This window comes from Astatotilapia calliptera, chromosome 4 (assembly GCF_964374335.1).
Source record: "Astatotilapia calliptera chromosome 4, fAstCal68.1, whole genome shotgun sequence".
Classification (NCBI taxonomy): domain Eukaryota; kingdom Metazoa; phylum Chordata; class Actinopteri; order Cichliformes; family Cichlidae; genus Astatotilapia; species Astatotilapia calliptera.
The window spans coordinates 33,373,148-33,391,615 of NC_137425.1; the positions used below are offsets into that span (position 1 = coordinate 33,373,148).

General features: G+C 42.8%; 1 protein-coding gene across 1 annotated transcript; it reads right to left on the reverse strand.

The window, feature by feature from the left end:
• Nucleotides 1–387: 387 nt before the first annotated feature.
• On the reverse strand, nucleotides 388–2,311 carry LOC113021434 (ferritin, middle subunit). The gene is made up of 4 exons (XM_026166103.2): nucleotides 1,807–2,311; nucleotides 1,206–1,352; nucleotides 903–1,028; nucleotides 388–798 (listed from the first exon to the last, which is right to left on the reverse strand). Exons 1-4 carry the CDS (start codon nucleotides 1,906–1,908, stop codon nucleotides 643–645), a joined length of 531 nt encoding a protein of 176 aa, XP_026021888.1. The 5' UTR covers nucleotides 1,909–2,311; the 3' UTR covers nucleotides 388–642.
• Between the last annotated feature and the right edge of the window lie 16,157 nt (nucleotides 2,312–18,468).

The window sequence follows — 18,468 nt, forward strand, 5'->3', positions numbered from 1 at the left end:
GCTTTAAAGAAAATTACATGAGAGCAAGTTTACTGTAGCTCAAAAGTCCAAGTCTGGCTTTTCAGTCCCAGCTTTGTTTCATCTGACCAGAAAAAGGATTCTCAAACACTCATTGCTTTTGCAGCCCTATCTGTCAGAATTCATCCACCCAGCAACTGTTAAGTAAAAGCACAATCACAAGTAACAAAGTCTCATTGCTTTCAGCCATGCAACTGCAGGTCTGCACTGAGGTGGAAGTGTACCAAAATGTTGTCAGCAAGTGTCAGTTAACATGACTTCACTGTGCAAAACTCCAAGTAACACTCACATTCTGATTTAAACACTTATTTGTACCCCAAGTCACTGAAGTGATTCGTGAGTGAGTCACAGATGCAGACAGACCAAAGATCCAGCTCAAAATGTTTATTCAGATGAACAGATCAGAAACATTTCCAAATGTCAGACAGTTTAGAAGCAGAGCCATACCCTGATAACATCCATCGCTCCATGTGACATTTCACAAAAACACCACAACATACAAGAACTGATGCCAGCTTTAAAGCCAGGAAATCAGGAAAGAAATCAGCTGGAGCAGAAGTGAGTTTACTTCAAAGCCTGTGTTGTTAACATGCTGACTCCAGGCTCACTTCTACGTCTCAGCATTTAGCTCTTGTTACCCAGAGTGTGCTTGTCAAACAGGTACTCTGCCATCTTGTTGTTGTGGGCATCCATGCGGGTGAGGTTAGTGATGTGGTCACCCAGCTTCTTGATGGACTTCACCTGCTCATCCAGGTAGTGGCTCTCCAGGAAGTCACACAGCTGGGAAAACAAACTACAGTTAACATTTGATGATTTGTCAAACATACACAGCATCAACTAGTTCAGTCTTTAACCCCAAACTCTTCCCTCCAACTCCCACTTACATGAGGGTCATTATGCTGAGAAGCCAGCTTGTGCAGGTCCAGCAGAGCCTGGTTGACATTCTTCTCCAGCTGCAGAGCACACTGCATGGCCTCCAGCCCGCTGCCCCACTCATCACGCTCTGGTTTCTGCACAACAAACAATTCTGTTAGAGACTGAACACTTGTTTTAAGCTCTGTATACACATTACACACTAACGCTAACAACAAGAGAACAAGTGTCATAACACTGCTCATTAATCCCAGTTTCTGTGTTAGAGACACAGTCAGGTATGTCACAGCAGGACTGGTTCAGTTTGTACACACCTTGATGTCCTGGAGTAAGACGCGACCTCCTCTCTTGTTCTGGAAGGACAGCAGCTTGTCAGCGTGCTCCCTCTCCTCATGGCTGTTCTCCTTGAAGAAGTGGGAGAAGCCTGGCAGGGCCACATCATCACGGTCAAAGTAGAAGGCCTGACAAATCAGACACAGGTTATTAATTGGTACACACCACCAATCATTTCGCCCCTGTACAACACAAGTTATACAAGTTTAACTTTGATATAAAATGTTTCAAATTTGATTTAAAAAGACAATGTGCACTAAATTCTGCAGGACAGAGTCTACACTCGTTTCCTGCGAAGCGAGCATGTGTATGGAAAAGCCACCGTAAGCATGACGCAGCATTTTTTGGTTACTTAGTGACAGTACTTGTGGTGAAAATACACTCCGTATCTGACAACCTGCTTATTGGCACATGATAGGCAGCAAAGAAGCCGTTACTGAAATCATGCATTACTGAAATTAGCAACAACATACCGGACTTTACATTTAACGACTCTACTCCGTTCTCTTTGTCTAGCATTAAGCTAATATAGCTTGAGACTAAGGTTATTACAGACATCAGCATCACATGACGTGTTCTCACCATAGAAGTGTAGGTGTAAGACGCAAACAGCTCCATGTTCACCATCCGGTTGATGGCGGCCTCGCAGTCGCGGTGGTAGTTCTGGCGCACTTGGGACTCCATTTCGGCTGGCGTTTCTTGTGCTTTTTATTAACAAAAACGGTGCAAAAATAAAGCTTCACGTCGACTTTATGTGTAGTGTTCAAGTAGAAAAGGGTTTTTCTTCCGAAGTGCAGAGTAGCTGAAATACAAAGCGGGACGAAGTCAAGAAGTTCCGTTCAAACACTGTTGAAGCAAAAACTCCTCAAAGATTTCTCCCCTGGTGAATACAGGGACACTCGCGGGTCCCTGTATTTATACTCCACCGGAAGTGCTCGTGCAAGATGTGACGTATGTTTCCACCAATCACTGAGCCGGGGCGTCTGTACCAGCTGTGACTCACAGGATGAAGTTGCATTTTTTTCTCCTCCTGATTCGTAGAAATCTCATCATCCACTTTAATGTTTAATGTGACCTGCTGGCAGATAGTCACGTGCAATGACAAAGCATTTTCCGTAGTTCAACAGGAAATAAGCAAAATATGTAAATTATATAACGATTAATCTCCAGATACTTGTAGATGTAGACTTCCTGATGCACAGGCAAATGGAACGATCTAGTCATTTGTTCAATACGTACAGTACTGTGCAAAAGTCTTGAGCCAAACCACATTTATTTTGTTGTCAAGAAGCCAGAATGTCCTGTATTGTTTAAAGCAGTGGTTCCGAAACTAGGGTACGCGTACCCTCGGGGGCACGCAAGTGGCTGTAGGGTGTACACGAGGGTTGAGGTTGGAGTGGCGATCACGAATTTAAAAAGCCTAAATTTGCTTTAATACAGTTTGCTGTGGTTATTAAATGACTATATACCACCCTCTGGTGTTCAGCAAAAACATTGCACTGACAAAATAAATGGGCGTGACTTGCCCGATTGACTGAGGCCTGACAGTCAAAGTTGCCTCCAAGCATTCAGTGCAGCGCAGAAATGGACAAATGGTTAACAAGAAGAAGGAAAAAAACACCCTACCACCAAAACACCGGCCACTAAAACCAATCAGCTCATATCTGAAGATGCATTTGCCAGTGACCGCACAGGTGATTGTTCAACAACAATGGTCAGATTGGGGTTCTAGCACAGATGCATCTGTGGTTACTAGCCAAGTGGCTAGCATAGCTGGAGACAGTTGTGGAGAAAGTGATTAAGGGTCTGATGCAGAGCGTCAAAGTGGGAGAAAGCATATCACCTCGGACTGTAACACACCCTCATCAAAGAAGCGCAAATATGATGACAATTATATTTTGCGGGGATTCACGTGTATAAATATTGGTGGATATTACCGGCCACAATGTGTTAATTGTGCAAAAGTATTGTCTAACAACTCAATGAAACCTTCACTATTGTGCAGACATTTAGAGACAAATCATCCCCATTTGAAAAATAAACCAAGAGAATATATTGAGCGACAGCTAAAATCACTTTCAACAAGTAAAACTTGCATTTGAATGCCAAATCCTATGAAGAAAAACAGACTACAAGCATCTTACATGGTCAGTTACAGAGTGGCTAAAACCAACTTGGAGGACCTCGTTCTCCCTGCTGCTTTAGATATGGTAGGGACAATGGAAAAGGCAAAAAAGACGATACAGTCCATTCCATCAGCGCATATTTCACAGAGAATTTTATGCAATACAGCTGAATGAGTCCACGGATGTGGCTGACCTGGCGCATCTCCTAATGTATGTGGGCAACATTTATGAAGGAACTATCAAGGAGGACATGCTGTTCTGTAAACCGCTGGAAGAAAAGACAACTGCCGCTGATATTTTTCAAAAGCTGGACACATTCGTGAACACACATGGACTCGTGTGTGACAGAGGTGTTAGCACTGATGGCGCATGGGCCATGACTGGGACACACGGAGGTGTGGTTTGGCGTGTACAAGCAGTCACGCCAGATGCCTCTTGGGTACACTGCAGCATCCACCGAGAGGTTCTTGCTGCAAAGGGAATTCCTCTCCGTCTGAAACATGTTTCAGCCGAGCCTACTTCGTTATGACCGTCTGACCAGGAGAGCCTAATTGAGATCGCCACAGTTGGATCTCCCTGGTGGATTTCTGCATAGGACTGCGCACTAAACAGCATGCACTGGCTAAGCACGCTATCAAGACTCTGATGCCTTCCGCCAACCACATACTTGTGAGAAAGGGGGTTTTCTGCTTTTAAAAAATGAAAACAAAACACACAGCAAGACTTTGTGTGGAAAACGATTTAAGACTCATCCTTTCCCAAATTGAGCCAAATATTGAAAAGCTGTGTGCGTCTGCCCATCACATTAAATAAAGTTCTGCTTAATGAAAGTTCACATCTGGCCTTTAAGCTCTCGACAAAATGGTGAATTCTAATAAATCTTTTGATACACTGCTAGTATTAAGTAGTAAAGTTTGTGATTAAAATTGGGTCATTACTAAAATATTTTAATAAATTCATTTTGTGGTGAGAAATAATCGACTTTGCAGTATTTAGTTTTATGCATGCGGTATTGCATTGTATTTATAGACACTAATCGTGAGTCATTGGTAGCTGACATGTTTCACGGGGTATGTGGCGGGAAAAGGTTTAGGAACCACTGATTTAAAGTAGTCTTGAGCAATAATTCTCAGGTTTGTAAAGATCTTTTAAACTTTTTATTTTTACTTTTTCCCAGTCATTTTAATCAAGTCCTTGCACCTGACTGTATTTAGGTGAAGATTTGTTTGTTAAGCCACTTATCACTGATCCATAATATACTGAAGCACTAAATTAATAAATAAGCAACTTAACAAAGAACCTATTTTAATTGTAAGTGTGTTTAGGAACTGTCAGCCTGTCAAAAACACTAAGCAAAACAGATGTAATTTGTTCCCATTTTGCATGCTGAGTCAGTGAAAAATGACAAAGATAAAAGCATAAAATATTACTTTTCCACCAACAAAGTGATTCTCAAAGAACTATAGCCTATCCCTTGAATTCGCTTCTGCGACACCATCGCTCGGCATGTCCACCTTCACTTCATCCATAAACCTTCTCTGTGGTCTTCACCTTTCCCCTCCTGCTGGCAGCTCCATAAAAACATATGAATTCAAATTTGAAAAATGTTGGTTCACTGTCAGTATACAAGGAGGATGCGAGGAGAAATGTATAACAATGAATGTCTACAACAAACTGTAAGAGGGAGGCTGTGTCATGGTTTGGAGCTGCGGCTGGTGATGTTTGCAGTCCTGACAAAACTGATGGAATTATGATCACAGAAAAGGGCTGTATGACTTTGAGCTACCGTGCAATACCATCTGGGAAGCATTTTACTTCACCCTCCGTCACAGACGGCGTGTTCAGTGAAGATGGTCACCAGCAGGTTCTAGGTCAATGCATCTCAAGCCCACATCCACTGCCACTGTACTTAAAGGGAGATGTTAAAGACTTTCTTCAGGCATTTGGATCAACTAAATCCATGACAGTCAATCAGGCAGCAGTGCCTGGACTGGAAACAAGCCATCCTTAAAATATAAATACAACATACCAATTTCATGCATTTGAATGCAAAACAAATGTGTTGTTTGAGCCAGAGACTGCACTTATGGCTGAACAATACATACATTTTATATCAATTATATCAATACTATAACTTGCAGTACAAAGTTATGGGAAGCTTAAACTTTGTTTCAGAATTATTGAATCTGTTTTTATTGTAAGATGATATATATGACATTATAATATGTATATTAAAATTTTAAATTGTGTAACAAATAAATATAGAATTTAAATTTTATTAAATAACACCAGCTACAATTGTGGCAATATTCGTGTTTGTTGTTCAGCAGAAAAATGTCCAGTGTGTTGGCTGATACACTTTTTGATTTTAAAAATAAAAGCTGGAATCATTTAATTGCATTACAACAACTGGTTTTTAATTATTTTTAATCATACCCACATACAATGTTTGTAATGATTTAGCATTGTTGTGTTTGTCATTGCATTTTGTCTTTGTGGACTCTTGAATCTCATCTTGTTGCTGTATTCTTAGAGTGATTTACATTTCCTGGTGTATTTTCTTGTGCTTAGGAGTTTGCTGAGTATATTGTATTTATTTTAAGTTTAGTTTGTTTTGCGTCTCCCCCTTTCTGTCTCTCATTCTCTCTGTCGCCCTCGTTTTCATCTTCAGTGTCTTTGCGTTTGTCTTTCTAGTCTTATGTCTGTCCCCTCCATGCGTTCCCTTTATCGAGTCAGTCTCGTCTCAGTGTTTGTTTCCACCGTCATCCTGTGTCCGTTCCATCTGTTTCCTGTTTTATTTTGCCTGTCTGTGTCCTGTGTGCATTGTGTTCTGCTTTGCCTCCTCTCTCCTGTCAGTGTGCAATTAGTGTCAGCAGTGGTCCATCCTCTCCTCATCCTGTGTATGTCAGTCTCCCTCTGACTGTTGCTGCATCATCCCGTTTGCTGTATTTCCATGTGGGCCATGTTTCAGTCGTTAATTCCTAGTTGTTTAATTCTAGTGTATAGTTCCTAATTTCTGATTTTTTGTATGTTTTTACACTTGAGTTTATGTAATCACAACAGTAAAGCTACCTGTTTCTGTCCTTTTGGTTCTGAGTCCTGCGTTTAGGTCCTACCTCTGCCTGCCACACAGCCACAAACGAAGGGCAATCAAACATAATGTTACTTAGTTGCATTCAATTTGCATGCAAGCAAACTAGTTACAGTGGGGCAAAAAAGTATTTAGTCAAATTCAAAAATTCTAATTTTATTTGTCACGTACACAGTCATACACAGTACGATATGTAGTGAAATGCTTGGACAACTGCTCGTGACCTAAAGAAAACAAAAAAGGAAAAGGCTATGAATAAGATAGGAAATAAATATGAAAAATTAAAAAGGGTAAATTTAACTAGGAAGGAATAAAATATAAATTAAGGTTAAAAATGAAATAACTGTACAACACAAATTAGAATGAAGGGTAAATTTAACTGGGAGAATAAGATAAAATATATAAATTAAAGTTGAAAATAAAATAACTGTACAACAAAATACACAATATAGAACTGTATAAGAATGTATGAAGAAATATAAATAAATATATACACAATAACAGCAGCGTGATTTAAGTAATGAAGTGTAAACAAATGTTCAGAATGTCCAGTGTGTGTGTAAGAACCATATGTGTGGGTCAGTACTGTGTGGTGGTGTGATTGAGAGACCGTATCGCCTGCGGGAAGAAGCTCCTCCTCAGTCTCTCTGTGTTGGTCTTCAGGGAGCGGAATCGCTTTCCTGACCTCAACAGAGAGAACAGTCTGTTGTTGGGATGGCTGAGGTCCTTCACCATCTTCCTGGCCTTGGTCCAGCACCGCCTGCTGTAGATTGAGTGCAGGTCAGGTCAGCCACCGATTGTGCAAGTTCCCCCACTTAAAATGATGACAGAGGTCAGTAATTTGCACCAGAGGTACACTTCAACTGTGAGAGACAGAATGTGAAAAAAAAATCCATGAATCCACATGGTAGGATTTGTAAAGAATTTATTGGTAAATCAGGGTGGAAAATAAGTATTTGGTCAATAACAAAAATACAACTCAATACTTTGTAACATAACCTTTGTTGGCAATAACAGAGGTCAAACGTTTACTATAGGTCTTTACCAGTTTTTTGGGGGTTTTTTTTCGTTTTTTTTTTTGTTTCTTTTTTTTTTTCGGAATAAACATCCTAAACTAATGTGAGTGAAAACTGCTGTCTCAAAAATGTTTTCAACACAGTCACATGCCTGTCTCATTTCTAGTGCTTGGACAGGTTCGCTCATTTTCGCATATCTCGAAAGAATTGTCCAAAATTTAGCAATAACACATGCTGATTATGTCTATCCTCTTTATGCCTTCATAACAGTCTGCTTGAGCCAGCACCAGAACTTTTGAGATTTGATACTGAAAAAATTAGAATAGCCGTGCATCCATGTTCGGCCTTACAATGGCTGTGTTGCATCTGACCGAGTTTGCATGCACTGACTTCACTCCATTGCTGTGCATTGTTGGAGGTTTGGAAGAATACCGCATCTAAAGCAGGCTTGACGGTTTAATTCCTCTGACTCTAAAAGTGTTATTAAAAAACAAGTGTAACAATGTTGGTCAAGAATTATCTTAAGGCCAACAAGAATTGATTGTGGTCTTTGGGTTCAGCCTGTCACCAGAACACTGGAGACAAATCCGTCTCGATGCATATTTTATCAGGCAGCAAGACAAACCACACTCAAAATCAAAATCAAATGGACCACTTTCTGCTAGAACAATATTTCTCTTCTTGGGAAAGACTCCAAAGGCAGGAAAAAAAATATAAAGGTTTTCAGGCTTCTTAGCCTTGGTCTTTACCAGGTTTGCACACACAGTAGCTGGTATTTTGGCCCATTCCTCCATGCAGATCTTCTCGAGAGCAGTGATGTTTTGGGGCTGTCGCCGAGCAACACGGACTTTCAACTCCCGCCACAGATTTTCTATGGGGTTGAGGTCTGGAGACTGGCTAGGCCACTCCAGGACTTTCAAATGCTTCTTACGGAGCCACTCCTTTGTTGCCCGGGCGGTGTGTTTTGGATCATTGTCATGTTGGAAGACCCAGCCTCGTTTCATCTTCAAAGTTCTCACTGATGGAAGGAGGTTTTGGCTCAAAATCTCACGATACATGGCCCCATTCATTCTGTCCTTAACACGGATCAGTCGTCCTGTCCCCTTGGCAGAAAAACAGCCCCATAGCATGATGTTTCCACCCCCATGCTTCACAGTAGGTATGGTGTTCTTGGGATGCAACTCAGTATTCTTCTTCCTCCAAACACGACGAGTTGAGTTTATACCAAAAAGTTCTACTTTGGTTTCATCTGACCACATGACATTCTCCCAATCCTCTGCTGTATCATCCATGTGCTCTCTGGCAAACTTCAGACGGGCCTGGACATGCACTGGCTTCAGCAGCGGAACACGTCTGGCACTGCGGGATTTGATTCCCTGCCGTTGTAGTGTGTTACTGATGGTGACCTTTGTTACTTTGGTCCCAGCTCTCTGCAGGTCATTCACCAGGTCCCCCCGTGTGGTTCTGGGATCTTTGCTCACCGTTCTCATGATCATTTTGACCCCACGGGATGAGATCTTGCGTGGAGCCCCAGATCGAGGGAGATTATCAGTGGTCTTGTATGTCTTCCATTTTCTGATGATTGCTCCCACAGTTGATTTTTTCACACCAAGCTGCTTGCCTATTGTAGATTCACTCTTCCCAGTCTGGTGCAGGTCTACAATACTTTTCCTGGTGTCCTTCGAAAGCTCTTTGGTCTTGGCCATGGCGGAGTTTGGAGTCTGACTGTTTGAGGCTGTGGACAGGCGTCTTTTATACAGATGATGAGTTCAAACAGGTGCCATTCATACAGGTAACGAGTGGGGGACAGAAAAGCTTCTTACAGAAGACGTTACAGGTCTGTGAGAGCCAGAGATTTTCCTTGTTTGAGGTGACCAAATACTTATTTTCCACCCTGATTTACGAATAAATTCTTTACAAATCCTACCATGTGGATTCATGGATTTTTTTTTTCACATTCTGTCTCTCACAGTTGAAGTGTACCTCTGGTGCAAATTACTGACCTCTGTCATCATTTTAAGTGGGGGAACTTGCACAATCGGTGGCTGACTAAATACTTTTTTGCCCCACTGTATGTAGGTCCCCTCTCATGGTGCCAACACTGCTCTGGCCCGTCGGGGCATGGATGTGGGACTCCAGGGGGATGGAGACATTGGGTTCCTGGGGTTGTAGGTTTGGGCCTCCGTGATTGGGCTTGTTTTTCAAACATCCTGGCTCGGATTGGGATCTGGGGAGTTTGGAGACCGGGCCAACATCTCGGACCGTTTGTCATGTTCCTGACTAGTTTTGTGGTGTGGTGGGGTGCACTGTCCTGCTGGGGACGACCGCTGCCGTCAGCAAGTGTCTTCGCCAACAGCTGATAGGTAGGTGGCGTGTCTCAGTTACATCCACCTGAACGCTAGGAACCGAGGTTTCTCAGGAGAGTCAAAACTCACTTTCCTGATTACCAAGCTGTACTAGTGCAGTACTAGACTACAGAAAAAAACTGAACTGCCCGTGCTTGTTGCCTTCATTATGAGTTTATTACTTTTTAAATGCAATCTAATATCATAACATCTAATATCCTAACATCTTATTGTTTTTAATACTATGCACAGTTCACTTCCTCAGTGGCCCGCTAGGTGTTGCTGTTGTATTTTTATACTGTCAGAAGCCTCACGGTAAGATTAAACATGAGCTATGTGAGTGAAATGCACACTTTCTCAGTTTTGCTAAAGTAACAGATTATTCGGGGAGAACTGCATTTATCAAGAACGGATTTATTTATTTATTCTATAATTTTGTGTTAACCTGTCAAAGGCAGCAGTTTTTGGAGCCACTGGAATCTAAAAGCTGCTGTCTTGGTCACTAACACTGAAGTCTATTTTTGCATCAGTTCTTAGCTGTAGATAAAAATACTTCCGATCGGTGTTTAGTGTAGCTGTAATCAGATAATACTGCTTATTACCTCACATTTGAAACTGATTACCAGGCAGTTGTCTGGTTATATCTGAGCCTCTCTGGGCTGGACTCTGAGTGTTGCCGATAAATATGGCTGTAAATTACCATGGTGGTGTGTAGAGGCAAAATTACAAAAATTGTCTTTTTTAGTTATTTTATCAGATATGGGAGATGTCCCACTGCTCTGTTAAAGTAACAAACAGAGCAACGGGACATCTCTTAAAAAGGTCATTTATCAAGACTGTTCCTCCCAGTTTCCTGCAGATTGTATTATTTATTGTCTATTGAAAAAGTTTCCTTGTAGCTGCTCGCATCATTAAAGCGATCTCACTCCCTCTGTGCAGTCTCCACATGTCCCTCAGTGCCCAGGGCCAGACTATGGTGTCAGCGCTGGTCTTCAGCACTCTGCTGTGGCTCTCCCTCATCCTCGCCCTCAGGTTCTGCCTCAAACTGCTGCTGTCCTACCACCAGTGGATGTTTGAAAAGCACGGCCGGCACGGACCACTGATAATCTCCCTCGATCTGGGGCTCCACACAAGATCTCATCCCGTGGGGTCAAAATGATCATGAGAACGGTGAGCAAAGATCCCAGAACCACACGGGGGGACCTGGTGAATGACCTGCAGAGAGCTGGGACCAAAGTAACAAAGGTCACCATCAGTAACACACTACAACGGCAGGGAATCAAATCCCGCAGTGCCAGACGTGTTCCGCTGCTGAAGCCAGTGCATGTCCAGGCCCGTCTGAAGTTTGCCAGAGAGCACATGGATGATACAGCAGAGGATTGGGAGAATGTCATGTGGTCAGATGAAACCAAAGTAGAACTTTTTGGTATAAACTCAACTCGTCGTGTTTGGAGGAAGAAGAATACTGAGTTGCATCCCAAGAACACCATACCTACTGTGAAGCATGGGGGTGGAAACATCATGCTATGGGGCTGTTTTTCTGCCAAGGGGACAGGACGACTGATCCGTGTTAAGGACAGAATGAATGGGGCCATGTATCGTGAGATTTTGAGCCAAAACCTCCTTCCATCAGTGAGAACTTTGAAGATGAAACGAGGCTGGGTCTTCCAACATGACAATGATCCAAAACACACCGCCCGGGCAACAAAGGAGTGGCTCCGTAAGAAGCATTTGAAAGTCCTGGAGTGGCCTAGCCAGTCTCCAGACCTCAACCCCATAGAAAATCTGTGGCGGGAGTTGAAAGTCCGTGTTGCTCGGCGACAGCCCCAAAACATCACTGCTCTCGAGAAGATCTGCATGGAGGAATGGGCCAAAATACCAGCTACTGTGTGTGCAAACCTGGTAAAGACCTATAGTAAACCTTTGACCTCTGTTATTGCCAACAAAGGTTATGTTACAAAGTATTGAGTTGTATTTTTGTTATTGACCAAATACTTATTTTCCACCCTGATTTACGAATAAATTCTTTACAAATCCTACCATGTGGATTCATGGATTTTTTTTTCCACATTCTGTCTCTCACAGTTGAAGTGTACCTCTGGTGCAAATTACTGACCTCTGTCATCATTTTAAGTGGGGGAACTTGCACAATCGGTGGCTGACTAAATACTTTTTTGCCCCACTGTATTTTTAGTACTATCGTAGTACTATATACACATAATGAAGAAGTTGCTTTAACTTAGTAAACATTATAATTTTCTGACAACAGTAAAATTATTTTTTATGTTTTACTAAATTAATCAGAAGTATAAAGAAATATAAGATTAATGGTAACATTTATCGCAAATCACGAATGAGATTTAGTGAAATATCTACATAAGTGCACTGTTATGTGGTAAAGTTTCACAGGATTATTTGCAGATAGTTATGAATCCAGGATAAACACTGTGGGCTCCAGGAGACGGGGCAGAGGTACTGCAGGCTGTCTGAAGGCACACTCACACACTGTCACAGAAGAGTGCAGGGATCCAAACAAGCTGACTCCAAACTTTTACATGTGTACGTGTGTCTGTAACTGATCAGGATTTTTAGTTGTGTCTATCATCAAAAACTGAGTTGAAGTGTTTTAACTCTGATGGCAAACTCTCCCTAACACGTCCACTTCATGCATGCTTCCTGATCTGTCACGCTCATCAGTGGCTCATGGATGTCTGTACTTGACCACAGAGGCAGAGCATCGTTCAATCCTGCCAGCTGCCTATCTAGGGAGCATTTCAAGGATGACAGACTCCACTTTCTCTGCAGCAAGACAGCTCATAACGTTTTAACAGTGTCTCCCTGTCCTCATACTTCTATATCATCTTCTATAATAGAGAACTATCATTGCAATCTACACTACAGCTCAGAAGTTTGAAGTCCATTAGAAACGTCTTATTTTGAAAAAATACTAAAATTCTTTTTCATATTTTGCAAATTTGTCAGAAATATAAAGAAATTAAAAGAAATGTCAATGATTAAAACTCACATTGATCACTAATTATGATTGATGTTTGCACATTTGTATAACAACAATTACAATTATTTAATTATCAGTTAAACCCACGGATTAACTTTCAGTTCTTACAGTAAGAATCCTCCAACAACCTTTTGTAAGAAACATGTTTTTGTCTTTCTTCAATTTTGAGACCAACTGAACCCACAAACCTGAAGCTCCAGACCCCAAACTAACCAAATGTAATGTTTCCTTAATCAGCACAGTCATTTTAGCTCTTGGTGTGTGATGTCTACTCACAGTTTTGGTGCTTGCTTCTTCGACTTGATCCACGATCGTCTCCACAGCATCTCTCTGCTGTTTCCTCTCTCCTCATGCTTCTCTTCATGCGTCCTGTCCTCAGATATAATCCAACCAGCTGCCTCCTTGTTTCCAGCTTGACTTGTTTAGCAGAATTTCCAGTTAAGATAAATCCAGAAAAGTTGTCCTGCTTCAAAAGCTCCTCCAGCTGCCTGTCTTGTTGTCCTCCTCTTCTTTTGCATTTTTGTATTTGTATTTTTTGGACTTCATGTTGCCATGACAACATATCACAGAGCATTATGGTAGATTAAATCAGGGGCTTCTGTCCTCCTGCAGAACTGTTGGTGATGTCGTGGGGATTTAAAGTTGTGTTCGTGAGGTTTATCTTTAAACTCACTGATCCTGCAAGAGCAGGAATTAAACTACAAACCTTCATAGTCCCCATCAGTACTGTTCATTCTGCTCTGCAGCAGTGGTCACAGGGGCAGCTTTGAGTAGTTTAAGCACGTTTTTATGACATGTTTATGAACAGCTGTCTGCTCTGATGTTTACTGGGTCCTTGAACGTGTCATCTTGACGTCCTGAAGTAACACAAATACACAAACCTGTTTTATTCTGAACCACATTTATGTTTTCACTTTGTAGTTCTAAGAGCTGATTCCTGTGTTGTAGTCCAGATAGAAGAGGAACACTGGAGCCTTTGCATGGTTTAGTCTGGGGTCAATGTTTTATGTAGCAGCTCCACCTACAGTTCAAACAGAGGAATTGCAGATAAAGCGTCAGGCACCCATCCATGCTCACTGATCTGTGTCCTTTTGATGCTTTTACTTTGACATCTCATAAGAAATAACAAGAAAAATCTCAAACAAATCCACTGAAACTGATCATGAGCTACAGTGTAAAACAGACTGTTAGTGTTCTAGACTGCAGTGGTTCCTATCTCGAACTTTACGGTCAGCTCATGATCAGTAGTTACTTTAATTTCCTGTTATCAAATGAAAGAGAAGGCCAACTGCTAAACAGCTGAACAAATAATATAAATCAGTTGTTTTAATTCAGATTGGTAACAGCATAAACTGCTTTCCAAAAACAACGTTTTCATATAGGTAAATGCTGCAACGCAAAGATCCTCTGTATGTCTGGAAATACATACATTAAATGCATTTAAAGGATTTTCTTTCATTTTATTTCTTGAATTGGAATTTTAATCGCCAATAATAATTACACATTTAAGGAGGTTGATACAATACTGAACAAATATTCAAGAGGAAAGACTCTCTCTCTCTCTCTGTCGGCAGGTCCCAGTTCATACCTATATTGTTGTTGTTGTTGGGGTTTCTCTGTAAATGATCAGGTACAGACACATGACTGAAAATGAATGTAAAAAGTAAGTTCAAAGAAACGTTTTAGTAAGTCTTCCAAAAAGCCTGACGGCCTATTGCTCAAGACCCAAAACAAAAAGAAAGTCAAGTGGCCAACTAGGAACTGAATGGGACACACTGCTTCTTTATGTTGGCGGTGGCTGTAGCTCAGGTGGCAGAGCAGGTCAGCCACTAATCAGAAGGTCGGTGGTTCAATCTCCAAATATCCTTGGGCAAGATACCCATGTTTGCCTACTGGTGGTGGTCAGAGGGCCCGATGGCGCCAGTGTCCGGCAGCCTCGCCTCTGTCAGTGCGCCCCAGGGCAGCTGTGGCTACAATGTAGCTGCCATCACCAGTGTGTGAATGTGTGAATGACTGAATGTAGTGTAAAGCGCTTTGAGGTCCTTAGGGACTGAGTAAAGCGCTATACAAATGCAGACTGTCAAGTGTTCCTCTGACTGTGAGGTGTCCACACTTGAAAAAGACCAGACTTTGAATTTCACTCAACTTTATTTAGACCAACTAGTTTGATAGCTGGTAGGTAGCAGCAGGTAAAAAACCTTTCAACACAAAAATAAAGAACATTCCATTAACCGTTCAGATAAATTACATGCATTACACAGAAGACAGATGAAATAACAAAATACACTTCAGTAAAGCCATTTACCATGTGGTTAACTGTGTTAATTTAACTGTGGTTCTTAAATAAATATACACAATGTGTCTTCTTTGCATTTAACACTTTTTTATATACAATTGTATTTTAAAGTATACATTTTAGCGTTCACAAACATTTTAATAGACTTTAACTAAGGATTTTCTTTACAAAGAATTATTTTCTTTAAATCAAAACCAAACATTTATTCACTAGTTTTACGATCCACCCAAGGATTTGGGGTAACTATTTTTAATATTAATTAACATAAATATGTGGGAACACTAACTGCACAAACAATTTATTCAAACTTAAACATTCATTTTTGTCAATATAATTAAACTTAAATGCAGCAACTATTTCCCTAAGCGTAAAACATTTGCACAACTGAGCTTCCATAGTCCCAGATACATCTGCAAAAGCAAAATGTGAACTCAAGAGCTTACCGATAGCCTGTCTTGTTCAAAGTCTTCCTCACAGTGGAAAAGTGCTTTGTTTGCCGTCCTCTCAGTATGTTGCACCCGGGTCAAATGACTGCTGCATGCATTTAAAGGTTTACTCGGCACGCCCACCCTTGATTGCTCTAATGTGGCTCACCTGGCAGGGCGGCGCACACCAGGCCGTGCTTAGTTGTTGATTGCACCCAAGGTCTAATCAGTGGCCATGGGTAAGCAGCAGCACCGAACAGGTAGAGGGCAGGAGGAGGAAAAGAGGAATAACAGCCACACCTACTAGGTCAGCGCGACACCTCCCACTCGATCTTTGCTCAGCACTGTCTGGAAAGATCGCACTCAGGTGGGCTGGTCCCTCGCTTGATCTTCCACCGGTAAAAGGACCACAAGACGCCGGATGTCCCGATGTAAGGTGGTGCCCAGCTCAGGACTTGTGGTAGCGGGTTTTGGACTCTTGATCGCAATGCTGGAACTTGGAGTGACCCTCACATGCACATCTCGAACGATCCCTTTAGAATCGGGATTCACGCTGATGACTTTTGCGAGTTTGAACTGTCCTCTAAGGGCATTTTGGTCGCAGAGCCAAACTATGTCTCCAACAGCAATGTTTCTCTCCGAAGTACGCCATTTACTGCGGATGAACAGGTTTGGTCCAGCGAGTTGGCTCCAGGACCTCCAGAAGTTGTTGACTATGGTTTGTATTTCCTTCAGCCTTTTGAAAGGATAATTTGTGAAGTCAACAGTTTTGAAGTCCCCACTTTGTGTGGCTCGACCAAGCAACAGATTATTCGGCGTGATGTAGTCAATGCGATCTTCTCGGCTCTGAAATCTGGCATCAATGGGTCTCTCATTTGCAAGGTTGGCGGCTAGCTGGAGTGCTGTCAGAAACTCACTAAAGGTAAGAGCCTCTGTATTGCCGAGAGTATGGAGGGCTCTCTTGGTAACTCTGACAGCAGCTTCGGCGGCCCCATTTCGGTGAGGTGAGTCAGCGGGAAGAATCTTCCATGCCCAGATGGTCTCATTTTTGGCAGAGTATTCTTCAAGCGACTCCTTGTTTTGTCGTCTCAGGTAAGCATACATTTCTTCCAAGACAGGTTTGGCGCCGACAAAGTTTGTGCCAGGATCTGACCAGATTTTCCGGGGATGGCCTCGGACAGAAGTGAACCTCTGGTAGGCAAGCAGGAAGCTCTCTGTTGATAGTGTGCTCGCTAGTTCGACATGAATGGCTCGGCTTGCCATACAGCAAAACACAACTCCCCAAACTTTCATGGTCACTCTTCTCTTGACATCATCCCTCACATGATAGGGTCCAAACAGGTCAACAGATGTAAATTCGAATGGTGCAGCAGGATTTGACCTCTCTTCAGGTAAGTCCCCCATTACTTGCTTGCAGGTTCTTGCCTTTGCCTTCTTGCAGATGATGCACTGGTCAACGACCTTTTGGGCAATAATTCTTCCTCTGACAACCCAAGCCTTCATTCTCATCCGCAGTAAGGTTTCTGCCACTCCGCCATGTCCCTCGCTGTGTGCTTCTCTGGCAAGGAGGGTGGATAGCCAGGCTTGGAATGGTAGAAGGGGAACGGCTTTGCGGTCTTTTTTGAAGGTTTGGATTCTGCCACCACAAACTAGAAGTCCACTTGTTTGGTCTCTGTAAACGACTAGTCTGTCTGTTGTGGTGCTTGGGAAGTTGACGCCCTCTTGTGCTGCTAGGCAAAGGTCTCGAAAAGCATCTTGTCTCTCGCAGACTGTGAGGACACCCGAAGATGGTACTACCTCCCACTTTTCTTGGTCTCTGGTCTTTGATCTCATGAACTTTTTGGCAACCCTCCAGACCCACGCCACGGTCCCAATCAGCCTTCTCAGGTTGCTGAATCGCCTTTCGTCGATTAGCTGTTGGGTTGCTACTCCTCGTGGTCTTCTCGACTCTACGTGTGCTGAGTCCTGAGCTGCCTTGATGTGGACTCCGGTAAGGACCGCAACAAAAGTCTTTTTCTGTAGCTTTGTGACCGTTTCTCGAGCTTGGGCAGCGACTTCTCCGGCGGATTTCTTCAGCCACTCATCTTCAGGAAGTTGGAGAAACTTTGGACCCGACTGCCACTCGGAGTCCTCGGTTAGGGCATTCGGACTGGCCCCTCTGGTGAGGATGTCTGCAATGTTTGCTGACCCAGGAATCCACCACCAATCCTGGGCATCAGTGCTACTCTGGATTTCACCAACGCGGTTTGCGAAGAAGGTCTGGAAACCGTAGCTCTCACGCTGGATTGCACCCAAGACGGTCTGGCTGTCAACGAGGTGGTACCATTTTTTGACCTGGATTCTGCAGTGTCTCTGGAAGTAGGTCTTCAGACGGGCAGCAAAGACTGCGCCACACATCTCTGCTTTAACAGGATCGCCTTTGTGATTGAGAGGCGTCAGTTTGGCTTTGGACTCTACTAGTCTCACAATGACACTATGGCTGCAGCTCCAGCGAAGGTACATCACTGCACCATATGCATGTTCACTGCCATCAGAGAACGTGATGGCACTGGGCTCTGCACAAGGATCTGGTGGAGTCAGGGCTCTAGTGAAATGCAGTTTCTTCAGGTCAGCATACTCTTCCAGAAGCTTTATAGCGTCTTCTCGGAGACCTTCAGACAAGGCTGCGTCCCATGTGTCTTCGAGGCAGTGCTTTACTTTTGCTTCTTGGAAAGCTCTCCTTACCAGGATGGCACCCTTTTGTTTGACGGGAGTCACTAGACCGAGCGGGTCGTATAGGCCGGAGACTTGGCTTAGCAGTTCTCGCCTGGTGAGTGGATCAGGTGTTTGCGCTCTGACTTCTTCTCTGAGCAGGTCTTGACCAAGGCGCATTTTCCTCCTTTTCTTTGAGAAGTTCACTGCAACCATGACATGAAGCTTGTCATCATTG